Consider the following 27,502-nt stretch of genomic DNA (forward strand, 5'->3'; position numbering starts at 1 on the left):
ACACAAAGAAGTGTTGCTGATGTATGCTTTTATTTACCACTACAAAAAAACTTTACCACAATTAACAGGAAAAGATCATTAATTCCACACCAAAATTACGTCAAGTTGTTGTGTTAAAAGTAAGTTTCTAAGATGCTACTATACCAAATACCCCGAAAAGCCATGCAAACCATCCTAGGTGGACCACTTTATAATACTTGACAGCGTTCCTAGAGAGTTTATGTTGAAGGTGATACAGCAGAAAACAGAGATTATAGGAGCTTGAAATATTTTCATTTGTTAAAAGGTAAAAATATAAATAAATCAGGAAGTAAAGGATACGTATCCCATTCATGCCTGAAATCTTGAAGTCGTCAATGAGCTGGACCACCATGTCTTTGTTTGGGTCACTGGGATCACTTTCTCGAACCTATGCCAAGAAAAAGGAATGCAAGAACACAGAGTTTAAGACAAAGCACGTTTTCCCATTATAACAGCAATACTGTTTAAATACAAGTGTGTTTTAAAATAAAAAATCATCACAAAGTTATAAAGAATAAACTTGATTTATTTTCATTTTTATTTTTTATTTTGAGACAGAGTCTTGCTCTATAGCCCAGTCTGGAGTGCAGTGGTACGATCTCAGCTCACTGCAACCTCTGCCTCCCAAGTTTAAGTGATACCCATGCCTCAGCCACCCAAGTAGCTGAGATTACAGACGCCCACCACCATGCCTGGCTATTTTTTTGTATTTTTAGTAGAGACGGGGTTTCACCATGTTTGCCAGGCTCGTCTTGAACTCTTGACCTCAAGTGATCTGCTCACCTTGGCCTCCCAAAGTGCTGAGATTATAGGCATGAGCCACCATGCCCAGCCAAACTTGACTTTAATTTAGTATTACCCAGAAAAACCTTTCTGTAAAATTTTTAAGTCATTAAATTTTCTTATATCATTCACATTTTTAAAGTACTTACACATTTGAGCAATTTTATTTCATCCAAGGCTGTCTCCGTATAATGCTGGGCACTTTTTACAACTTTCATTGCAACAAATCTTTTCCCCCTTTTAAAAAAAAAAAAAAAAGTATTTATATTATCAGTGAAAGAAATCATTAGTATTCAGGTTGAGCATCCGTAATTGGAAAATGTAAAATCCAAAATGCCCCAAAACCTAAAATATTATGAGTGTGTCGACATGACGCCACAGTGTAAAATTCCAACTCTGACTGCAATCAAAACTCAGTAAAAGCTTTGTATGTTGCACAAGATTATTTAAAATGTTGTATAAAACTGCCTTCAGGCTATGTATATACGGTGTATATGAAATACAATGAATTTTGTGTTTAGATCTGGGTCACATCTCTAAGGTCATTGTGTATATACACAAATATTCCAAAATCCAAAACACTTCTGGTCTCAAAGCATTTCAGATAAGGGATATTCAACTTGTATGAGATCTATCCAATAAACAAAAACATAAGCTTTCCTTTAAAATAGTACTTTTCAAATGGTGGGGCCACATTAAATAGTTGTATGGGTCAAGACAGTCTCTTTTATGCTTTGTTGTTTTGTTTTTTCCCTAATTAAAACAAGACTAGAAAAATACCAGAATTATCACAAATATTACTCACCAACCTAATAGTGAAAACCACTCTCCTCTAACACTTTTGTTTCAGAACACACACACATACGCACAAAATACATGTGTGTATATGCGGAGTAGCAATGAAGCTTCTTACTATGTGTCATGGCTTTGAAAAGTTAGAAATGACTGATTTGAAAAGCCTATACACTGAAAAGCCTATACTATACATTATGTTTGTCTGATATGGATGAATTACTAGAAAAATAATATAATCCCAATGTAAAACAATTTCAGTGAATTAACTTTGAAATAAAGCTGGAAGCAAGTAATATTTTAAGATTTCAAATGAACTTCAAACTAAGGCAGTGGGGCAGAAAGGAATCTAGCCAGCTGAGGCAGGCCTGTGCTAAGCACTTCACATACCTCAACAAAGCAGTGGTGACCCTCAGCCATACCTTCTTAGAACACATATGTTGAACTACTCCAGGAAACAAATGCACAAATGACAAAGAACACTTACTGCATATCCCAGCACAGCCAGACAGTAGAGAAGTGCCCCCATCCAAGCTTTCTAATAACATGATACCGGCCATTGAAGAGGTCTCCAATTTTCACTGGATGATAGCCACCTTAAAAAGAAAGAAAAAAATTCAAAATACTGGAAAAGTAGTAAAAACATTTCATCTCTTTTGTCAATTCTTGATATCATTAAAGAAAGCTCTACATAACACACGCAGACTAAAACACGTTTACTAATACATTTTTTTCAGGAATATCTTTCAACAAGAAAAAGTGTTGGCTTTTCTTGTTGGAAAAGGTGACTCACACGTGTAATCTCAGCACTTTGGGAGGCTGAGGCAGGTGGATGACTTCAGGTCAGGAGTTCGAGACTAGCCTGGCCAACATGGTGAAACCCGGTCTCTAGTAAAAATACAAAAATCAGCGGGGCATGGTGGCGAGCACCTGTAGTCCCAGCTACTTAGGAGGCTGAGGGGAGAGAATCACTTGAACCTGGGAGGTGGAGGCTGCAATGAGCCTGAGCAAAAAGTGTCCAACTGCAATCCAGCCTGAGCAAAAAGTGTTCTATCGATTCCTATTAGACTTCTTGTTTTAATTTAAGGAGGCAATGAACCATCCAGCACACCGTAACAATAACTTGAGGTTCCCTATTTACTTATTTTACTTATTTATTTTTAAGACAGGGTCTCACTCTGCTGTCTAGACTGGAGTACAATGGCAAGATCTCAGCTCACTGCAACCTCTGATTCCCAGGCTCAAGAGGTCCTCCCACCTCAGCCTCCCAAGTAGCTGGAACTACAGGCACACACCACCATGCCCAGATAATTTTTGTACTTTTTGTAGAGACAGGGTTTCACGACATTACCCAGGCTGGTCTTGAACTCCTAGGCTCAAGCAATCCGTAAGTCTCCCCTCCCAAAATGCTGGGATCATAGGCATGAGCCACCACGCTTGGCCAAGGTTCTGTATTTCAACCTAGGTGTATACGTTATGCACACACCAGCTCTTGGTATTTAAAGACTTTTTTCTCCTAAACAAGTTAAATTCAAATCTTTTTGGATATGTACAAGAAAACTGACAAAAATAAACAATCTTTACTCTGTATAATTCTGCATGCATCAATAGTTTATTCGTAACTAACTAGAAACTGTACAATGCATGTCTTAATTTACGTTCTAATAGGGCTTGTTCCTCTCATCACTATTCTGCCAACTTCTAACTCCTTCCTGGAAACATTCCTTACAAATGAAGAAATGAGGCGGGGCACAGTGGCTCGTGCCTGTAATCCCAGCACTTTGGGAGGCCAAGGTGGGCAGATCACCTGAGGTCTGGAGTTCGAGAGACCAGCCTGGCCAAGATGGTGAAACCCCGTCTCTATTAAAAATACAAAAAATTAGTCAGATGTGGTGGCAAACGCCTGTAATCTCAGCTACTCGGAAGGCCGATGAAGAATTGCTTGAACCCAGAAAGCAGAGGTTGCAGTGAGCCAAGATTGCACCATTGCACTCCAGCCTGGGTGACAGAGTGAGACTTCACCTCAACAAAAAAAAAAAAAAAAAGAAAGAAGAAAGAAGAAGAAAGAAAGGAAAGGAAGAAATCAGTTATAGAGGGACAGAGGACACCCTATTAAGGTAGATTCTTGAGGGGAAGTAGGGTGCCTCACTGATATCTGGCACGGGAAGTTCTTTGCTTTCCATTTTTAAGCAAAATAAGCAAGCTACAAACTAGCGCAGATAATATGGTATACTTTTTGTGAAATACAGAGGATAAGATTTTAGCAATGGACATTCCTAGGTATAAAATTACTCTAACTCTCTTTATCTATATTTTATTCTTTTTAGCTATGCTTTTTCAATTTCTTCAATTTTTCTAAAACAATATTTTACTACTTTTTTACATTGGAAACAGATTTTTAATTCTTTTAACGTTTGCTTTTTAATTGTAAAGACATCTATTTCTCTTTTAATCTGCAGAATTCTTACAAATTACTCAGTAAAGATGTGGATGGCTTGTGCCTCGTCTTAAGAGGTCTAAAGCAGGTGTAGGAAGTATCTAACCAGATCCTTCAATATATTCCCAGGGGGCTCTCAATAACACGTCAAGAATATATTTATGAATATTTAAATTGTGTTGGATTATTCCTATGTGAAGCAGGAATGTGACCAGCTACTGAGTTCCTGAGATTCTCACCCTTCTATTGCCTTTGCACTTGCTTTTCCTGGATTTGAATCTCAAGGTGTATGACAACATTTTGGCTAAATATATGAACTAAATGATAGTGAATTAGGAATAAAATGTATTATTAAATGTCTTACTACTTAGAAGATTAAACTAAAATTAATTAAAAAGATGAGCTCTGAGTTTATAATACAGTTATTTATTTATTTATATTTTTTGACAACTGAGTTTTGCTCCATCACCCAGGCTAGAGTTCATTGGCCATCTTGGCGCACTGCAACCTCTGTCTCCTGGGTTCAAGCCATTCTCCTGCCTCAGTCTCCCGTGCAGCTGGAATTACAGGCTTGCACCACCACACCCGGCTAATTTTTGTGTTTTCAGCAGAGTTAGGGTTTTGCCATGCTGACCAGGCTAATCTGTAACTCCTAACCTCAGGTGATCCACCCACCTTGGCCTCCCAAAGTGCTGGGATTACAGGCATAAGCCACCGCGCCCAGCCTACAATACAGTTTTGAAACCATTAAAATTAACATTCAAAGCAGGAAATGAAACTGTTTATCCGGTATGAATTAGGAACACTGTGCTAGGCACTTTATTTTCAAAACCATGTTCCATGAAACAAAAATAAACTATAATATACTGCAGGTGTTCGATAGGGGATCAGGGCAGTGGGAAGGAAGAAGGGAGAAGTTCTGTTAGAGAAACGCAGTGTTGAACAAAGAAAACCAGATTTCTTGACCATAGGCCTAATGTTTTAATACAGAGTGAGAACCTTTAAGAGAACAGAAAATGCTGCGTATTCCTGACATATGTGTTCATGGAATTATTTCTTCAGAGACCTAGTTGCATTTTATAACACAAGTATTTAGGAAAGACTGATCTATCATAATTCTTGAAACCACTCTACAAAGTAGATGGTATTATTTTTACACTGCTACAGAGAACACCAAGTATCACAGATTATGAAGTACTAGGTTCAGGGCTAGAAACTAGGTCTGACTCCAAAACCCATGTTTTGTCAACTAGTAAGAAATACACTCCAATTTTAATAACTAGAGGACTGCTTCCTGGTCTTAGTACACAGAAAACATGGGATGTCTTAATTAAAATCTATATACTACTTAAACATACATTATTGCTAATATTTAAGTCTCTAAATTTAAAAATAATTTATGCATAAAAAGAAATCTATATCACACTAGTATATGTTTCAGATTCAAATTCTCAATTAGCCAAAGTGTGTACATGTGAGCAAAAACAGAGGAGCACTATTTCCAAAGTAATCACAGCATAAGCACAGCAGCTTCTTTTCTCAAGGGCTTTGAAAGCTAACAACAACAAAATTACTAGTGGAGTACAGTATCCCTGAAGCCCTCAGTCTAGCTAAAACTATTATCTCTATAAAAAGGCAAACTACACAAGAGATGCGGGCTAGCTCTGTCACCCAGGCTGGGCAGTAGAGCAGCACAAACAGGGCTCACTGCATCCTCGAACTCCTGGGTTCAAGCAACCTTCTCAACTCAGCCTCCAAGAAGTATATACCATCATGCCTGGCTAGTAATAACATTTTTTTAAAAAAAACAACTATAAAACACTTAACTTACTTCTAATTTTCAAAATGTGATATACACAATTTCAAGTCTATGTATATTCTCATATTGTAACTCCTGGTTTCCTACAAAATTAGTATCTTCTGACCATTCATTTTTCATTCCCTTCTCACATAATGGCACCTTGCTCACAGGGCATCTCCTCTAACATCCATGCTGCCAGAAGAGTGGTCCCTATCTCCATGCACCAGACCACACTAACCTAACAACCAGGGAATCAGAGAAAATGAACACTCCAGTAACTCCACCAGAAATGACCCCAATTCCTTGGGCTTAGTTAACTGTGTGCACTATAATGGCTATTAGCAATGGACACCCCAAGGTGTACCACGTTGCCCAGCACACAAGAAAACAAGTACAGTTACTAGACAAAGACTCAAACTTTATTCAGTTCGCTGCTTCACCAGAGGACAGAAAAGGAGTATGGGACAATAACAGTGCTATGGACCCTGCTAACAGCATTAGGCAGGGTGCCAGAAAGTCTCAGGTACTTGAAGATCACCATGACTTAAGGGTTTGGTGGATACACCTGTGCACTTCACTATTTGTACTATTTAATATAAAAACCATGCATTTATCAAAGTTGTTTTTCTTTTTTTTTGTTTTGGCTTCTCAAAAAACAAATCTTAGCCGGGTGCAGTGGCTCACACCTGTAATCCTAGCACTTTGGAAGGCTAAGGCAGGAGGATTGTTTGAGCCCGAGAGTTCGATACCAGACTGGGCAATACAGTGAGACCCTGTTTCTAAAAGAAAAAAAAAATCTTATCAGATTACAAACACGAAGAGATCAAGAATGAACTGTTAAGTAACCATTAAATTCATTGCTCTGGTTTCTTCTACTTCCATGCCTCCAGCACAGCCAAGATTTCTGTAACTAAAACTCTATCTAAGATAGTAAAAAGAATCCAAAGAAGAAAATGTTAAAACTCTCCTTTTTAGCTATTTGGGTGACTTGCTAGCCAAAGATAAAGATTCCCTTTTCCTTGTCTAGCAAAAAATAGATTCTATTTATAGAGTTAACCAGAAGTTCAGAATTCCATGACAGACAATGTTCTGGAAGTATTTTCAACAAAGTCTCTTTATTTTCTTAATAAAGATAATATTAAGTGTCACCCGAGCTCTGCTGAGAGTGGTTTCTCAGCCTTCTGATTGGGCGGTGTCTCTATATAACCACTGAAAACTTTCAAAGTACTAGGGAAAGCTGAGAATCACCCCCAACACACACAATGATTGAAAAAAGGAGGAGCCAGGCACAGTGGCTCAAGCCTGTAATCCCAGCACTTTGGGAGGCCGAGATGGGTGGATCACAATGTCAGGAGATCGAGACCATCCTGGCTAACACCGTGAAACCCCGTCTCTACTAAAAAATATAAAAAAAACTAGCCGGGCGAGGTAGTGAGCACCTGTAGTCCTAGCTACTCGGGAGGCTGAAGCAGGAGAATGGCGTGAACCTGGGAGGTGGAGCTTGCAGTGAGCCGACAGCAGGCCACTGCACTCCAGCCTGGGTGGCAGAGCGAGACTCTGTCTCAAAAAAAAAAAAAAAAAAAAAAAAAGGAAGGGGTGGAAAAAAGAAATTTGTTCACAGTAACGTAACATAAAGACACATTCTGTGTCACTGAAGATTTTAATACTTCCTTCTCCCAAAATTGATAAAATAAAAGCAGACATAAAATCAGTAAGGATATGGAAGATTTGAACACACTATCAACCAGCTTGACCTAATTACCACTTATAGATCACTACACTCAACAACAAATACTCTTTTCAAGGACACATAAAATATTTACCAAGATACATAATGTACTATACCATAAAACAAGTCTCAATAGAAGTAAGAGGATTCGGCCGGGCGTGGTGGCTCACGCCTGTAATCACAACACTATGAGAGGCCGAAGCTAGTGGATCACCTGAGGTCAGGAGTTCAAGATCAGCCTGGCTAATGTGACAAAATCCGTCTCTTACTAAAAATACAAAAATGGGCTTGGCGTGGTGGTGCACGCCTGTAGTCCCAGCTATTTGGGATGCTGAGGCAGAACTTCTTAAACCCAGGAGGCAGAGGTTGCAGAGTTGAGATCACACCACTGCACTGCAGCCTGGGCCACAGAGTGAGACTCCATTTCCAAAAAAAAAAAAAAAAGAAATAAGAGGATTCAAATCACACCAAGTATGTCCTCAGACCATAACAGAATTAAATTACAAACCAAGAAGAGAAAATACTCAGAAATTTGGAAACTAAGTAACACAATTCAAAATAACCCATAGGCTAAAGAAGAAATCAAAAGGAAATTAGGAGGTATTTCTTACATTAAGTGAAAATGAAAACATTATCAGAATCTATGAAACGCTGTTAAAGCAAAACTCAGAGGGAAATTTATAGCACTAAATGCCTGTATCAGAAAAGATCTCAAAAAAGTAATCTTAGTTTCCACCTTAGAAAACTAAAACTTAATAGCAAACTTAATCCAAAGTAAATGGAAGAATGAAAATATAATAATGATATGAACTATAATAAGTAAAATAAAAAAGCATAGGAACAGTCTAGAAAATCAGTGAAACCAAAAGCTGGTTCTTTAAGAAAATGAAAGCAATTAACAAATTTCTGGCCAGGCAGACTGGGTAGGGAGAGAAAACACAAATTACCATCATGAGCAATGAGTGAGGTAACGTCACTATGTATTTTTGAGGCATTAAAAAGATACAAGGGAATATTATCATGTTATACCTGTACATGTGAAAACTCAGATAAAATGGACAAATAACTGAAAAGACACAAGGTCCAAACAAGAAAAAAAATATCTGAATAACCATGTATCTATTTTAAAAAATGAATTTATTGTTCAAAATCTTCCCATAAAAACTGCATTGGTATCTTCTTTCTTGATATTATGAAAGAAATACTACAAATTCCTCCTAAAAAGTAAAAAAAAAAAAAAAGAGGAAATACTTCCAGTCTTGATCCTACGAAGCCAGCATTTTTTTATTCCAAAGCCAGGCAAAGACATTATAAGAAAACTACAGACCAATTTTCCTCATAATGTAGATATAAACATTGCAGAAAAAGGTTCAACAAATCAAATCAAATAATATATCAAAAGGATAAAACAGCATGATCAAATGGGATTTATTCCAGGAACACAAACTTGGGTCAGTATTCAAAATTCAACTGATGTAATTCATCATAATTAACATTCTAAAAAAGAAAATCCATATGATCAGCATATCAGACACAGAAAATCATCTGACAATATGAAACATTCATTCTTGATCACAATTCTCAATGAAGTAGGAATAAAGGAACATGAATGAAAAACCTACAGATAACATCAGATTTAACTATTAAACACCAAATGTTTTCCCCCTAATACCAGAAACAAGATAAGAATGTCTGCTCTCCCCATTTCTATTCTACTGTTCTGGAAGCTCTAACTAGTACAATCATGCAAAATAAATAAAAAGGCATCACTGCTGAAAAAAAAAGAAAATTTATCTTTAGTCACAGACAAGCCACAGAGATATATGTGGTTTTGCATATATATATGTGTGTGTGTGTGTGCACGTGCACGTGCATATATATATATGCACAGTGGCCTATGGTTTTACATACATACATATATGTACGTGTGTGTGTGTGTGTGTGTATACACACCACATTTGGCTACTTTCTGTATTTTTAGTAGAGACAGGGTTTCACCATGTTGGCCAGGCTATTCTCTAACTCTTGACCTCAGGTAATCCACCTGCCCTGGCCTCCCAAAGTGCTGGGATTACAGGCACAAGCCATCACGCCTGGCCTAGTCATGTATTTTCTTGAGTGAAGTAAGAATCTCTTCAATGATTTTGATCACTTTTCTAATGGACTGTCATTTTCTTATCACTGCAGATATTCCTTATACATGTTAATACCTTCTTGGTTATACATCCTGCAATTCCGCTAATAATAACCACTTCCAAAATGTACCTGGTAATTGTCAGAAAAGTGATTAAACCAGGAAACACACACATACACACACACACAAAAGAGCTGGTAAAGTGAAAATAAAAACATGATATGCAGAGATATCAACGAAACCTTTTGATGACTTGCTTTTTTTAAAAACACTGAGAATAGACAGCATGACTTGCTATTATGTATGTACTAACCACCACTTTTCTTCACTTAAAAAAAATTATTTAGAACATACGCAACCTATCTTTTTACTTCAACAAAAGGATATCTTTAGATTATTAAGATGTGTGACACAATGTAAGGACACAAAGGACTGCAAGAAAATCTTAAAACCTTAGTATATTTGAAATATCTCATCTACATTACAAGATAATAGGTAAATGTCATTTAAAAAACCAAGATTTTCAATATAAAAGAGTTAAAATGTAAAAGTTTTTAAAAACTGTACAAATGATGTGTCAATGGAGGTTCATCATTTCTAACAAATGTACTACTCTGGAGGAGGATGCTGATCCTGGGGGTGGCTATGCATGCATCGTGGCAGGAAGTTCATAGGTTATCACTGTGCTTTCAATTTTGCAGTGAATCTAAAACTGCTATTTAAAAAAAAAAAAAAAAAAACCGGCTGGCAGCGGTCGTTCATGCCTATAATCCCAGCACTTTGGGAGGCCGAGGTGGGCAGATCACAAGGTCAGGAGATCAAGGCCATCCTGGCTAACACGGTGAAACCCCATCTCTACTAAAAATAAAAAAAATTAGCCAGGCGTGGTGGCACACACCTGTAGTCCAGCTACTCGGGAAGCTGAGGCAGGAGAATCGCTTGAACCTGGGAGGCAGAGCTTGCAGTGAGCCGAGATCACGCCACTGCATACTCTAGCCTGGGCGACAGAGCAAGACTCCGTCTCAAAAAAAAAAAAAAAAAAGTAGTCTTTAAAAAAAGATTTGTTTGCGGTCAGGTTAAAAGTGCCTAGAAAGAATGTTTCTGTAAAGACGAGACTACCTATTGCATGGGGACACACGAAAGTACAGAAGGTGGTGACAACATGAAGAATCCATCAGACAAATTCAAAAGGTGAAAGTCTAAAGAGACAACTAACTAGGGTTCTAATATGAATTAAGTGCATGATGTTGTGAACAAACGAAGCATAATTCTGGAATAAAATTAAAACCACTATTTCAGATAACAAGTATCTTCTCAGTATAAGATAGGAAAAATATTGCCCAAGTTGGAAATGGATTGTCTGTCAATGATTAGTAACAATCTCTTGTAATTGGCCTTCATCAATAAAATTTTACAATCCTTCTTTAGCTAATTTAGGTTATAAAAGAAATAAGAAAATAAATTATTGCTGTAAAATTTCACAACACATTCTTCCTAAGATTTGACAGTCACATCCCTGAGCCGTGAAGAAAATGCCTGCAGGTGGTATCAATACAAATGCTTCAATCTAAGAAAACACTACTTTCCTCATTAGTAATTTAAAGCACAATTTAAATTACATTCACTACAGCAGAAACACTAATAATAATAATACTAAATATAAAAAAAGCATCAGGACTAAGGACATTTTTAAAAGCACTTAGTAGCAACCAAAAATATAAACAATAATGAAGCCTCTGGCACAACCATTAAACTCCCTTGAAACTGGGAGAAATTCAAAAGCAGTCAATGAGAGAAGCTATTGTTATTTAAGAACTCTTGAATACAAGTCAATCTCTGTTATTACAGTCAAATATTTCCTGTAACAGTAATGAATGGGAGACTGCTCTAGAGGAAAAACCAGAGCAAAGGCTAATATTCCAAAAGACACAGGAGGATTCCTATTTATCTACAACCTAAAAAAGTAACAATAGGCTGGGCATGGTGGCTCAAGACGCTGATAATCACACCTGAGGCAAGCGGATCACTTGAAGTCAGGAGTTCAGGAGTAGCCTGGGCAAAAGAGCGAGGTACCCCCATCATTCCAAAATTTAAAACATTTTGCTGGGCATGGTGGTGCATGCATATGATCCCAGCTACTCAGAAGGATCACTTGGGTCCAGGAGGTTGAAGCTGCAATGAGTAGTGATCACGCCACTGCACTCCAACCTGGGAGACAAAGGCCCATCTCAAAACAAAACAAAACAAAAAAACCAAGTAATGACAAAAATTACTTAAGCGTAAGACAAATATAAATGGAAACACTATTTTCCTCATTAGTAATTTAAACCACAATTTACATTCACCACAGAACACTAATAATAATAATAATAATAATAATACTATCAAAAACTATTCTATGGTGAATGTAAATTGTGCTTTAAATTACTAATAAGGAAAATAGTGTTTTCTTTTTATAAAATATAAAAATATAAATGGATTCAGAAACCATTTTTGCAGTGAGACTACACAGATTAAAGGTGAGTTCATGGATTGAGCAACCCTGAATACCTAAAATGTTCATGTCAAGGCCAACACATAATTCTAAACCCTTGCCTACTACCAATTACTTAACAGAGATTTATGTTTGAATTTGGGGATGTCGATTTGAATATCGGCATTGGCATTTACTACTATAACATTAAGCCAGTTACTTAACCTGTGTCGGCACTTGCCCCGGCTACCTCACTCAAAACTGTACCTGGGTACATATTACGTGGCACGTTAGTGTTTACTGTTATCCTGCCAGTAATCCAACCCACTGTGACTAATGACAGATTAACAAATGAGCAGGTCACAGTTAAGAGTATTATCTATGGCTATTTAAAACTGTAAAACTAACTGGCCCAAAGCATAATCCAATTCATTACAGTACCCCAAATAGCAATCCAGGTATGATAATTTACAGATGGTAAATGTCAATTAAAAAATTAAAAGGCCGGGCATGGTGGCTAATGCCTGTAATCCGAGCACTTTGGGAGGCCAAGGCATGCGAATCCCTTGAGGTCAGGAGTTCGAGACCAGCCTGGCCATCATGGTGAAATCCCATCTCCACTAAAAATACAAAGGTTAGCCAAGCGTGGTGATGTGCGCCTGTAGTCCCAGCTACTCAAGAGGCTGAGGCAGGCGAATCACTTGAATTCAGGAGGCGGAGGTTGAAGTGAGCTGAGATTAGCACCACTGCACTCCAGCCTGGGCAACAGAGCAAGACTCTGTCTCAAATAAAATAAACAAAATAAAAGGTTAACTCACCTTTTTATTAATGACTTATTCAAACTTAAAATATTATTATAAGAGAATCAAGACTTTCAACATTCAAGTCTGATGTTACTTTTCCAAGATTACATATTAAAGACTTGCTAGGTGTTAAGGATACTACTTCCAAAGAATCCTTGTCTGTGTCTTCACAGAGTTTATAATCTTATGGGGAAGACAAATGAGAAGATGAATCACTAAAATACATTATGTTGTGTATTTGTATGTATGTAATATATAAAATATGTTGAGGGAGGTTTGTTCTTCTGTTCCCTGGCACAACATAAAGAAGTAGGGCATGCTTTTTACCAGTTCAAAATCTAGGCTACTGTTTTTGAAAGGAGAGGTCTGTAATGTCCATTAGGTCCATTTGGTTAACTACCCAAACTCTCAGGGGGTGAGGGAGAAGTCTCTCTCTGGTGAAGTAGCCACCATGTGATGGGCAGCCCTGAAACATCCACAGGGCAAGAACTGAGGCGTCTGGCAAACAGCAGTGAGGAACTGAGGACTGCTGACTGCCACCTGACAGAGCAAGGAAGCAGATCTTGCAGGCCATCAAACCTTCAGATGGCTGCAGCCCTAGCTGACAGCTTGATTGCAACTTCCATAAGAGCCCCTGTTCCAGAACCAATCAGACAATTCACTCTCCAGTTCCTGACCTTCAGAAACTTTTAAAATAAAAAATATTTGTTTTTTAAATTGTTAAGATTTGGGGTAATTTCTTTTTTCTTTGAGACGGAGTCTTGCTCTGCCACCCAGGCTGAGTGCAGTGGTGCGATCTCGGCTCACTGCAAGCTCCGCCTCCCGGGTTCACACCATTCTCCTGACTCAGCCTCCCAAGTAGCTGGGACTACAGACACATGCCACCACACCCAGCTAATTTTTTTGTATTTTTGGTAGAGACGGGGTTTCACTGTGTTAGCCAGGATGGTCTCGATTTCCTGACCTCATGATACACCTGCCTTGGCCTCTCAAAGTGCTGGCATTACAGGCGTGAGCCACCACACCTGGCCATTTGGGGTAATTTCTTACACAGCAGTAGATAATACAGCTGACATGCAAACAGCACCAAAATGTTATGTGAGATAATTCTGCACTTACTATAGTAAAGTTAAAGACACTGACTACTTCATTATCCTTCTACAGAGACTCATGAAAGAAATTTTGTTGGAGGACAATGCTCTGTGGGTCTCTCATATTTCTGCCTATTTTCTGGACAGAGGCATTGACTGATGCCCTTTGTTCCAGGATTATCTTTCAAAGGTTTCTATAGTGAATAACCTTAGAAAATAGAACTACTATATTCCTCTAGAGAAGAGGACAGGATGGTTTGCTCTCTAGGATAATAACTATCTCCTCCAGTAGCAAAGGTTAACCAGGTTTGGTTATAGACCCCTATAAAAATTTGGGGTTTCCTAAGCAAGGAATTCCTTACTCAAATCCCCTGTGTGCATAGCATCCAGCTGGACCTGCCTCCGTGTTACCCTGGTTGGAGGCAATGGTGTGATCTCAGCTCTCTGTAACCTCCACTTCCAACGTTCAAGTGTTTCTCATGCCTCGGTCTCCCCAGTAGCTGGGATTACAGGCGTGCACCATCATGCCTGGCTGATTTTTGTAAACTGAATATAAAATTCTTCGTTGGAAATTCTCTAAGAATGCTGATTATATTATTATTCTCATCGTCACATGGCACATGCTTTAAAACTGACCACACAATCCTCAGCAAATTCAACTGTATTTCACTAACAATACTCTCAGATCACTGCACAAGAAAACCAAAAATCATTACTAAGAAAATCACTCAAAGGCCAGGCACGGTGGCTCACTCCTATAATCCCAGCACTTCGGGAGGCTGAGGCAGGCAGATCCCAAGGTCAGCAGCTCCAGACCACTCTGACCAACATGATGAAACCCCATCTCGCCTAAAAATACAAAAATTAGCCAGGCGTGATGGTGTGTGCCTGTAAACCCAGCTACATGGGAGGCTGAAGCAGGAGAATTGCTTGAACGCAGGAGGCAGAGGTTGCAGTGAGCCAAGATCACGCCGCTGCACTCCAGCCTAGGCGACAGAGTGAGACTCCATCTCGAACAAAAAAGAAAATCACTCAAAACCATAAAATTACATGAAAATTAACCCACTTCTGAATGACATTTAGGTAAATAATAAAATTAAGGCAGAAATCAAGAAATTATTTGAAACTAATGAGAACAAAGATACAACATAACAACCTCTAGGACACAGCTAAGGCAGTGTTAAGAGGGAAGTTTACAGTACTACAGGCTCACATCAAAAAGTTAGATCTCATATTAACAACCTAACTTCACAACTAGAGAAACTTGACAAATAAGAGCAAACGAACACTAAAGCTAGAAGACAAGAAATAACCAAAATCAGAGCCAAACTGAAGGAAACTGAGATGTGAAAAACCATACAAAAGATCAGCAAATCCGAGGAATGGTTCTTTGAAAAAAATAAGATAGACAAGACAGCTGGCTAGACAAATGAAAAACAAAAAAGAAAGAGAGAAAATCTAAATAAACACAACTAAGAAATGACAAATTGAGGCTGGGCACAGTGGCTCATACCTGTAACCCCAGCACTTTGGGAGGCCAAAGCAAGCAGATCACGAGATCAGGAGATACAGACCATCCTGGTCAACATGGTGAAACCCCGTCTCTACTAAAAATACAAAAAATTAGCTGGGTGTGGTGGCGCACACCTGTAATCCCAGCTACTGGGGAGGCTAAGGCAAGAGAATCACTTGAACCCAGGAGGCAGAGGTTGCAGTGAGCCGTGATTGCACCACTGCACTCCAGCCTGGGTGACAGAGTAAGATCCCATCTCTCAAAAAAAAAAAAAAGAATAAAATATCTTGGAGTACAGCTAATCAGGGAAGTGAAAGATCTCTACAATAAGAATTACAAAACATCTCAAAGAAATCAGAGATGACACAAACGGAAAAACAGTCCATGCTCATGGACAGGAAAAATCAATATTGTTAAAACAGCTATACTGCCTGAAACAATTTATAGATTCAATGCTATTCCTATCAAACTATAAATGGCATTCTTCACAGAATTAGAAAGAACTATCTTAAAATCCATAAGGAACCAAAAAAGCCCGAATAGCCAAGGCAATCCTAAGCAAAAAGAACAAAGCAGGAAGAATCACCTTACCTGACATCCAAGTATACTAAAAGGTGACAGTAACCAAAACAGCATGGTACTGATGCAAAAACAAACACAAAGACCAATGGAACAGAGTAGAGAGCCCCAAAACAATGCCACACACTTACAACCATCTGATCTTTGACAAAGCTGACAGAAACAAGCAATGGGGAAAGCACATCCTATTCCGTAAGTGGTGCCGGAATTACTTGCTAGCCATATGCAGAAGACTGAAACCGGATCCCTTCCTTACACCATATACAAAAACCAAGATGGATTAAGAGTTAAATGTACAACCTAAAACTATAAAAACCCTGGAAAGGCCAGGTGCAGTGGTTCACGCCTGTAATCCTAACACGTTGGGGGGTGGCGAGGCAGGCAGATCACTTGAGGCTGGGAATTCCAGACCAGTCTGGCCAACATGGTGAAACCCTGTCTCTACTAAAAAAAATAAAATAATTTGCCGGGTGTGGTGGCACATGCCTTTACAGATACTGGGAAGCCTGAGGCAGGAGAATCACTTGAACCTGGGAGATGAAGGTTGCAGTGAGCCAAGATCGTGCCACTGCACTCCAGCCTTGGTGACAGAGCAAGACTTTGTCTCCCCCCCCAAAAAAAAAAAAGCCTGGAAAATAACCTAGGAAATACCATTCTGGACATAGGACCTGGCAAAGATTTCATGACAAAAATGTCAAAAGCAATTGCAACAAAACCAAAAACTGACAAAGGGAACCTAAGAACTTCCTGAACAGCAAAATAAACTATCAACAGAGTAAACAACCTAAACGATGGCAGAAATATTTGCAAACAAAACATCTGACAAAAGTATAATACCCAGAATCTATACAGAACTTAAACATATATACAAGCAAAAAACAACCCCATTAAAGAGTGTGCAAAGGACATGAATAGACATTTTTTTCAAAAGAAGACATACATGCGGCCAACAAGCATATAAAAACCTGCTTGACATCTCTAATCATTAGACAAATGCAAATCGAAACCACAAAGAAACATCATCTCACACCAGTCAGAATGGCTATTAAAAAGTCACAAAATTAACAGATGTTGTCAAAGTTGTAGAGAAAGGGAATGCTTATATTCTGCAGGTGGGAGTATAAATTAGTTCAGCCATTGTGGAAATCAGTGTGGCAATGCCTCAAGGAACTTTAAACAGAGTTACCATTCGACCCAGCAATTCCTTACTGTGTATACACCCAAAGGAATATAAATTATTCTACTGTAAAGACGCACGCACGCACGTGTATGTTCACTGCAACACTATTCCCAATGACAAAGGCATGGAAGCAATGCCCATCAACAGTAGACTGGATAAAGAAACCGTGGTACACATACACCATGGAATACTATGTAGCTATAAAAAAAGAACGACATCATGTCCACTGCAGGAACATGGATGGAGCTGGAGGCCATTCATTACCCTTGGCAAACTAACACAGGAGCAGAAACCAAATACCTCATGTTCTCATGTATACGTGGGAAGTAAACAATGAGAACACAGGGACACAAAGAGGGGAACAACAGACACTGGGGCATACTTGAGGATGGAGAGTGGAAGAACAGAGAGAATTAAAAAAACATCTATAGGGCACTATGCTTATTACCTGGGTGATGAAATGATCTATACACCAAATCCCCGTGACACACAGTTTACCTACATAACAAACATGCACATACATGTGCCCCTGAACCTAAGATAAAAGTTAAAAACACACACACACACACACAAACACCAAATGTAGGCTAAAATTCAACTGAGATGGCCAGGCTTGGGGGCTCCTGCCTGTAATCCCAGCACTTTCAACGGCCAAGGCGGGTGGATCACTTGACGTCAGGAGTTCAAGACCAGCCTGGCCAGCATGATGAAACCCCATCTCTACTACAAACACAAAAAAATTAGCCAAGCATGGTGGCAGGTACCTGTAATCCCAGCTACTCAGGAGGCTGAAGCAGGAGAATCGCTTGAACCCAGGAGGTGGAGGCTGCAGTGAGCGGAGATCACACCACTGCACTCCAGCCTGGGCAACAAGTGCAAGACTGTCTCAAAAAAAAAAAAAAAAAAAAATTCGACTGTACACTCTAATAGCAAAAAAGAGGAAAGCCCTAACGTAAAAACGGATACCACGAGGACAACCACAGCAGTTTAAGGTGAAATAAATAACTATGTTTGAGGCTAAGAAAGAAAACAAGAATGGTACATTGAATCAGACTTTGAAGAGCCTTGAGATTTGTGCAAAACTTTTGACTTTGTTTTTTCCCTTTTTTTTAATTTTTTTATTTTTTTGAGATGGAGTCTTGTCCTACTGCCCAGGCTGGAGTGCAGCGGCACAATCTCAGTTCACTGCAACCTCCACCTCCTGGGTTCAAGTAATTCTCCTGTCTCAGCCTCCCAAGTAGCTGGAATTACAGACATGCACCAACATGCCCGGCTAATTTTTGTGTTATTTATTTATTTATTTATTTGTTTGTTTATTAAGTAGAGATGGGGTTTGGCCATGTTGGCCAGGCTGGTCTGAAACTCCTAGCCTCAAGCAATCTACCTGCCTTGGCCTCCCAAAGTGCTGGGATTACAGGCGTGAGCCACTAGGCCTGGCAAGTTTTGACTTTGTTACTTGTAAGGAAAAAATTAACAAAGTGTATACTACAAGATTTCCCCTTATCTCTTATGACCAGCAGGAGGGAAAGTACACTAATAATCTAATGTATCCCAAGTAGTATCATATAAAACACTGCAAAGAGAATTGTATAGGGAAAAAAATCATGTTTCTATTACAAAATAAAATTTAAATGTGTAGTACTCAAGGCAAACTAGTAATAAAGACTGAGCTATGATAATATTTATAAGATCCTGAGCCAAGCTATCATGGGATACATAAACATTTAAGAAGTTAAAGTTCACTAACAGCTCCATACATTTACAAAGCTGGAATCAAATTCTAGACAAAGAAAATTATATAAATACAAATAAGGATCTCCTGTTTTTATGATGAGTAATCTTTTTTTGTCATTTTAGTGCTATAAGTTAGTAGCTGCATGAAAAATTTTCTTCAATATACTGATACTGATTTTTCAGAAAAGACCCTCAAGAATAAGAGTCCACAATGCAAATGAAAGACATTACTGTACAAGACACTAACTAAAATCCTAATCTACATTCTAGAGTCTAGAACACTCCAGAACCACGTCTCAACACCAAGAGTACTTTAGAACACAATTTTAAATGCACTTGGGGATCAGCAGGAATCCTACAATTGCACAATGGTTTAACATCAGATCATAAATGGCTAGTGGGTATGTTTTCATTTGTTTCTTTTTGTTTTTTTGAGACGGAGTCTCACTCTGTTGCCCAGGCTGGAGTGCAGCGGCATGATCCCAGCTCACTGCAACTTCCACCTCCCAGGTTCAAGCCACTCTCCTGCCTCAGCCTCCCGAGTAGCTGGGATTACAGGCATGCGCCATCACGCCCGGCTAATTTTGCATGTTTAATAGAGGCAGGGTTTCTCCATGTTGGTCAGGCTGGTCTCGAACTCCCAACCTCAGGTGATATGCCCACCTTGGCCTCCCAAAGTGCTAGGGTTACAGGTGTGAGCCACTGCGCCCTGCGTGGCTGTTTTTAAGAGGCTATGTCTAGAGATTTACTTGACTCTGTAATTTGGGTAACAAGCTTTTTTGTCTCATATATACAAATACAACTAAGTGTTCAACTTCACTGAATGTATTTTAAGTATACTGATACCCTGTAAATCTCGGACTCCCTAACTAAAAAGAGTTAACGTACACTATTACCAACTTTTTTTTTTTTTTTTTGGATATGGAGTCTCCATCATGCAGGCTGTAGTGTAGTGGCACAATCCAGGCTCACTGCAACCTCCGCTTCCCAAGTTCAAGCAATTCTCCTGCCACTAGGCCCACCTAATCTTTATTTTTTTGTATTTTTAGTAGAGACGGGGTTTTACCATGTCGGTTAGGGTGGTCTCGAATTCCTGACCTCAAATCATCTGCCCCCCTCAGCCTCCCAAAGTGCTGGGATTATAGGAGTGAGCTACCACACCTGGTCTATTACTAACATTTTCCCTTTATTTCTTACATACATAATGCCAGACACAGCTATTTATCTCTTTAGGATATCTTGACAGAAGAATCCAAACCATTGCTTCAAAACATATGTTGTTATAAAATTTACCCTTAAATTTCTATGAAAACCAAATACACGATCTTTTAAGTCCATTTAACTGTCTAGTTAAGACGCTTACTAGTATTCTGTAAGCTAAGTGTTCCAGAGGAATGCTACAGGTTTGATTTTTCAAGTATACTTCGTATTTTTATGAAAGCAGTCTGTATGTCTATACAGGCCTCTTCCTTGATTTGGGTCGCTAGAAGCTTTTTTTTTTCTTTTCTTTTCTTGGAAGTTCCCTTCAGTGTTCAAAAGAATGATATTCCCTCAGTGCTTAAATGTATATAACAGTTTGTAGGAGATGTGTATAAATGAAGGTCAGTTTGGCTGGATGTAAAATACTTGACTCACATTTTCTTTCCCTGAGTATGTTAAATGTACTTCTCTAGTGTCTTCTGGCCTAACAGTTTGCTGCAAAATAAGTCATGTGGTCTTTCTGCCTAAGAATTTTACCACTTTCTGTAGGCTGCAACGTGTATTGGGACTTTATGATAGTTTTTATATATTATTTATAATTCTTTCTTGTTCTTAACCTTCTCCTTGTCTCGTGGGCAAAGGAGGAGTAGACGTTATATGAGATCATTAAAAGGGCTTTTCTCCAGAACAAAGAACATGAGGTTTAGTACATGAACTTGGATGTTGTTTGTATCTACTCAAAAACTTTGGGCTCATTTCTGGGTACTTAATTATGTTTTGGAAAAATAAACGTATAATATATTGAGTTATGAACTGAAGAAACATTAACTGATCTTAGAATGAGAAAATCTTAACTGAGTCAAAGTAGAATTCAGAAATCAGAATCCACTTAAAACATGAGATTTATTTTAAAAGAAAAAATAGAAAAAAAATAGAAAAAGAGGCCGGGCGCGGTGGCTCAAGCCTGTAATCCCAGCACTTTGGGAGGCCGAGGTGGGTGGATCACGAGGTCAGGAGATCGAGACCATCCTGGCTAACACGTGAAACCCCGTCTCTACTAAAAAAATACAAAAATTAGCCGGGAGCGGTGGCGGGCGCCTGTAGTCCCAGCTACTCGGGAGGCTGAGGCAGGAGAATCGTGTGAACCCGGGAGGTGGAGCTTGCAGTGAGCTGAGATCCGGCCACTGCACTCCAGCCTGGGGGACAGAGCGAGACTCCGTCTCAAAAAAAAAAAAAAAAAGAAAAAAAAAGAAAAAGAAATAAGATTTATTTTATAACTAAAAGAAAAAATTCTTAGTAACTAAAAAAATTTGACCATTAAAATAACTCAGAAAACAGCTCTCTGGCTGTTTAAAACTAAAAGCCCTAATTATCCACATTCCAACCTCAAAATATAACTAAAATTAAGTTTCTTCCAAAGGTTAGGACCTATTGTTATTTTCAGGCTTCTGCTGTTCACAGAGTGCAAGGGTATATTATAGCACATATCCATGCCTGACTCATATAACTGAAGACATGTTCCCAGGCGTATGTTACGTTCTCCTGTAAGAAAAAATAATAAAACATAATAAACTGTAAATAATCTAAATTCTAAACTACTCTAATGACATTCTTAATTATTCTAAAAAATGAGAAAGAGAAAAAAGGTCTTAGAGACAAACTGACTACAAAAAGAGTAAGTAAAAGGTCTCTATGTGGAAAACAAAACTGATTTTTGAGCCTCATTCGAAAGCCCCACCTAGTTTTATAATCCAAGAATAATTCATGCTTTCCAGTTTAATCACCATCAGAAAGTCTAACTCATGCACCAACTTGTACATACTCCTTTGTTAGGCACCCAACATAGCAATTTAGACATACTTAGTAGACTCTAGGCTTAGAAGGCTTATAATTCATACCAGATGAAAAGAGAATTAGATAAATACATGTCCTAGAAAAAGGGGTTTACTATACCTATATAACTATAACTACATATATTTGGAAGTCTGCATCTTTTTTTTTTTTTGAGACGGAGTCTCGCTCTGCCGCCCAGGCTGGAGTGCAGTGGCCGGATCTCAGCTCACTGCAAGCTCCGCCTCCCGGGTTCCCGCCATTCTCCTGCCTCAGCCTCCCGTGTAGCTGGGACTACAGGCGCCCGCCACCTCGCCCAGCTAGTTTTTTGTATTTTTTAGTAGAGACGGGGTTTCACCATGTTAGCCAGGATGGTCTCGATCTCCCGACCTCATGATCCGCCCGTCTCGGCCTCCCAAAGTGCTGGGATTACAGGCTTGAGCCACCGCGTCCGGCGGAAGTCTGCATCTTTTTATTGATTTTATTTCCCTAGAATGTTCCCGGGCTCTGGGACGAATATGTCTTTATCAGTCAACTTTAGGTTTAATGTCTGCAAAATAAAGGTTTCGTCTTGACTTATATAAGGTATTTTCAAACTACACAAATCTCTGTTTCTATGAATATTGTATCATTTGACAGTAGGAAGAGTACCCTTGCTTATAGAGTTCTTTTTTCTTTTTTAATTTTATTTCAGATTCAGGGAGTACATGTGCAGGTTTGTTATTTGTATACATTACATAATGGTGGGGTTTGGGCTTCCAGTACACCCATCAACCAAACAGTGACCATTGTACCCAATAGGTGCTTTATCAGGCCACACCACCCTCCCAACTTCGCCCCTTTTGGAGTCCTCAGCGTCTACTGTTTCCATCTTTAAGTCCATGTGTACCCACTGTTTAGTTCCCATTTATAAGAAAGAACATGCAGTAGCTAATTTTCAGTTTCTAAGTTTTTTCACTTAAAATAATGGCCTCCAGCTTCATCCTTGTTGCTGCAGAGGAAATCATTTCATTCTTTATGGCTGCTTTATTGATTTCTTGTTGCTGTATTCTGACGGACTGTGTTCTTCAACAAAGGCTGAAACAGTATCTCCCCAACTACCTGCTCTTCTACTATCCCTTCTACTCTGATGTTCTACTATCAAGAAATGGACTCTAAATAATGGATCTGAATGAGTGTCTGATGTGCTTCTAACCAAAAAGAATGTAGTGGATGAGACTGTGTGACTTCGGAGGCTAGGTCATAAAAGGAACACTGATTCCACTCTGGAAGGTATACGTTACCTTTGGGAACTCTAAGTTGCCAGGTAGGAAGTATGACTGCTCCGAGGCCGCCACGCTGTAAGAAAGTCAAGTCATATGCAAAGGGCATGGATAGACACTCCATAAGGCTGTCCTAGTTGTTTATCTTTCTAGCCCAGGGGTCAGATGTGAGGTTTCAGTTAATTCTAGTCCCCAGACATGAAGCCACCTCAAGCCCTGGAGATGTCTCAGTTGAGGCCCCAGATACCACGAGGCAGTGGGCAAGCCATCCCAGCTTTATCTTTTCTAAATTCTTGATACATAAAATCATGAACAAAATTAAAAAGTCGTTTAAGGCTAAGTTTGGGGATAATTTATTATACAACAATAATCACAACGGTCTTTATTCTGCTCACCACAACAGCTATGCAGAACCCCCTCCTCAGTTCTGCAGGTAAGCTGTGCCTTCAGTCTTTAAAAGACTGATCAATTAGCTCCAAAAATCACTCATTTAATTCCTTTTTTGCTGGCCTTTCAACTCTACTCAAACCTTATCTCTTATGCCTAGAAATATGCTCAGATAAAGAAATAAATGCTTTTTCTTGCACAAATGGGACCCCACTCCCTAGAAGCTACAATCATTTCATTGCTAAATTTCACTGAATAATCTGCTATGCTTTGCTAACATATCCTCACCTCAACATCTGCCTGACTCATCACTGGCCCCACACATGGGTCTCTAGAGAATTCCCCACAGGTAGTTCACTGTTCCTGTCAGCTTTTATCTTCCTGAAACTGAAATTTAGCTTAAACTAAATGCTATTATTAAATCCTTCCGTCTTGAAAACTCTTTTTTTTTTTTTTTTTTTTTTGAGACGGAGTCTCACTCTGTTGCCCAGGCTGGAGTGCAGTGGCGCAATCTCCACTCACTGCAAACTCTGCCTCCCGGGTTCACGCCATTCTCCTGCCTCAGCCTCCGGAGTAGCTGGGACTACAGGCACCCACCACAACGCCCGGCTAATTTTTTGTATTTTTAGTAGAGACGGGGTTTCACTGTGTTAGCCAGGATGGTCTCGATCTCCTGACCTCGTGATCTGCCCGCCTCAGCCTCCCAAAGTGCTGGGATTACAGGTGTAAGCCACCGCGCCCAGTCGAAAACTCTTTTTTTATACCTCAGACCATACAGTCTTGGAAAGACCACCACCATCTCACTGTGTTACCAGCACAGTCAAAATTACTACTGTCCAAGGGAAGGATTTTGGTGTGGGTTGTCTGACGAGACACTCAGGTTTAAAGGCTCATGGTGAAAATGCATGGTGTAGTAAGCAGAGCTGAAGAGGCCATTGACAGGATCAGTCAAAGGTTTAAAAACATAGGTAAAACTCTTTCAGTATAATAGAATTACAGAAGCAAATAAGTCACAAGAAAAAGTAAACATAAAAGGGACAAAGGTGAGTAAATTATAACCAAGATATGATTGCTGGTGGGAATATACAGTGACATAGCCATATGGTGAAATAATCTGACAGTTCCTCAAGTGGTTAAACATGGAGTTACCATATGACCCAGCACTCCCACTCCTAGATACATACCAAAGAAATGAAAACAAATGTCCACTTTACCTCATATACAAATGTTTACAGCAGCATATTCACAATAGCCATAAGTGAAAACAACCCAAATGTATATGAACTGCTGTGATACATCCAGAAAATGAAATATTATTAATCATGAAATGAATGAACGAATATATGGTATAACAAGAACGAATCTTGAAAACATTATAAGTAAAAGAAACCAAACACAAAAAGTGACATATTGTATTTGTTTATATGAAATGTCCAGAATAGAGATAAAAAGTAACTTAGTGATTGCTAAGGGTTGTGGGGGGTAAGGAGAATAGGGATTGACTGTTAATGGACAGTCATTTCTTTTGGAGAATGACGATGAAAATGTTCTGGAATTTTAAAATGGTGAATTGCAAAATTATGTGAATATACTGAAAACCACACAATTGTAACCTTTAAAGTAGAGAATGTTATGTTTGCAAATTATATCTCAATTTTTAAAAATGTATGAGGGAAAAAATAGCCTGTTTTCAATTACTGCTTCCTAGTCAACATAAACCAGACAAAAAATCCCCAACAAAATCTGGAACTTCGTTACTTCATTTCACTCTTTTCAATTCCAGGTTAAAACAGGATCCAAAACAAAGAGGAAAAAATTTTAACAATTCTACTGAATCCAGAACTAAGCACTCCATGCTAAGGAGTGAAATCTGAATAAAGAACTCTAAGAATACAGTCCATTTTTAAATTTGCACCAAATGGGAAATAAAAGAGAAAATATATTACTCATAACAGGTTCTGTTTGTAAATGTTTTTAGAATACTACCTTAGATCCCAAATAAGAATCAAACATGCCTGGGCCCTTAAAGAGAATTGGTGGATAGCCCCAACTAACAAAATGACTTGCAAGAGTGTTCCAGCTTTTAGCTGGGAGCATAAAAGGAAAAAACCCTTATGCTACAGTGAGCCTAAGGGGGTGGAGGGAGGAAGGGACAGAGAACGAGCAAAGAAGCCACCACATTAATTGTCGACATTTTCTAAACCCAGACTCCAGCTGCTGCCAAGGGGCTCAGTCCTTCCCGGAAAGCTACGGCCACACTGGGGAGAGGCCCTCACTTCATCCAGCAACTTGCACTGCGTCCAACAGCACCAGCCCCACATTCGCCCGCACCACAGCCCCCGAGTTCGCCTGCATCTACTCTACCCTGATTCTGCACGATGAATGAGGTGACCGTCACAGAGGATAAGATCAAGGCCCTAATTAAAGCAGGTGGTGTAAATGTTGAACCTTTTTGGCCTGGTTTGTTGGCAAACGCCCTGGCCAATGTTGATAATCGAGAGACTCATCCGTAATGTAGGGGTTGGTGGACGTGCTCCAGCAGCTGCTGCTGCATCAACAGGAGGTCCTGCCCTGTCCAGAGCAGCTGCTCCAGCTGAGGAGAAGAAAGTGTAAGCAAAGAAAAAAGAATCTCAGCTGGATGCAGTGGCTCACACCTGTATTCCCAGCACTTTAGGAGGCTAAGGTGGGCAGATCACTTGAAGCTAGGAGTTCTAGACAAGCCTGGCCAAAATGGTAAAGCACGGTCTCCACCAAAAATACAAAAATTACCTGGGTATGCTGGTGCATGCCTATAATCCCAGATGCTCAGGCGGCTGAGGCACAAGAATTGCTTGAACCTGGGAGGTGGAGGTTGCAGTGACTGGGTGACAGAGTAAGACTCTGTCTCCAAAAAGAAAAGAGAAAACAAAGAAGAATCTGAGGAGTGTGATGATGGCACGGGCTTTGGTCTTTTTGTGACTAAAAGTTCTTCTATAACTCTTTTTACAAATTTTTAAAAATTAAACTGGACTCCAGGGACCAGTGGGTGAGGCCACTAGCTATAGCGGTGGTGGGCACACTGTGGTGTGATGGCCCGGGACTGCTGCAGGCATCTGAACTGGTCTCTCACTACTCCCATGCCACATAACTGTGCTCTGGCACTGAGTACAGTGGGGACGGCCCTGTGGCAAGTGCCACAGCATTCTCTTAGTGGGTAATGGCAGCACCAGCAGCAGCAGGCCAGGAGCAGGAAGGAGGATCACAACAGATCATACATGGGGACTCCGGTCCAGATCCTGTGCCCCCTCTGGGGACTTTCAGATCCAAAAGGGCAGATTATGCAGGGGCTGACAAGTGAGGACAAGAGCCACTGACATTTGGAATGACTGCAAGTATGACCGCCCATCTATATGCAAAAAGTATAAACTCTGGGTTACATAACTGAATGTGTACTGGAATGTGTCCTTCAGAATAACACCACGGCTGCCATCTCGGTCCACTCCAGGTCAAAATGAACACACATCTTGGTTGCTCTCCTACCTCCCTGACTGCTATATCTGTTTCTTGTACTTGTTCCTTTTCCTCTTGCATTCCATTAAATTTCTCAAAGGCTTATCACTGAACAGCCTCTCTGCATCTTTTTTTTTTTTTAAATCCACTTACGAACCATTATATGATCTGTTTTACCTATCAAATCTATAATATTTGTGTAAAGTTTGGGAACAGTCCACCAACTGCCTTTCCTTCTGACATGAACCACAGAGTTTGGGGGTC

General features: G+C 39.5%; 1 protein-coding gene across 13 annotated transcripts in view; it reads right to left on the reverse strand.

Moving 5' to 3' along the window:
• Positions 1 to 27,502, reverse strand: part of SRPK2 (SRSF protein kinase 2) — a 290,349-nt gene that overhangs the window by 54,808 nt on the left and 208,039 nt on the right. For all 13 annotated transcript variants that reach the window (XM_045387524.3, XM_045387523.3, XM_065541063.2 and 10 more), the window contains 3 exons: positions 2,084 to 2,192; positions 954 to 1,041; positions 322 to 409 (listed from right to left, as the gene is read on the reverse strand). In XM_045387524.3, coding sequence (XP_045243459.1) covers positions 322 to 409; positions 954 to 1,041; positions 2,084 to 2,192 — 285 coding nt within the window. The remainder of the gene's footprint in view (positions 1 to 321; positions 410 to 953; positions 1,042 to 2,083; positions 2,193 to 27,502) is intronic.

The sequence above is a fragment of the Macaca fascicularis genome, chromosome 3 (genome assembly GCF_037993035.2).
Source record: "Macaca fascicularis isolate 582-1 chromosome 3, T2T-MFA8v1.1".
NCBI lineage: Eukaryota > Metazoa > Chordata > Mammalia > Primates > Cercopithecidae > Macaca > Macaca fascicularis.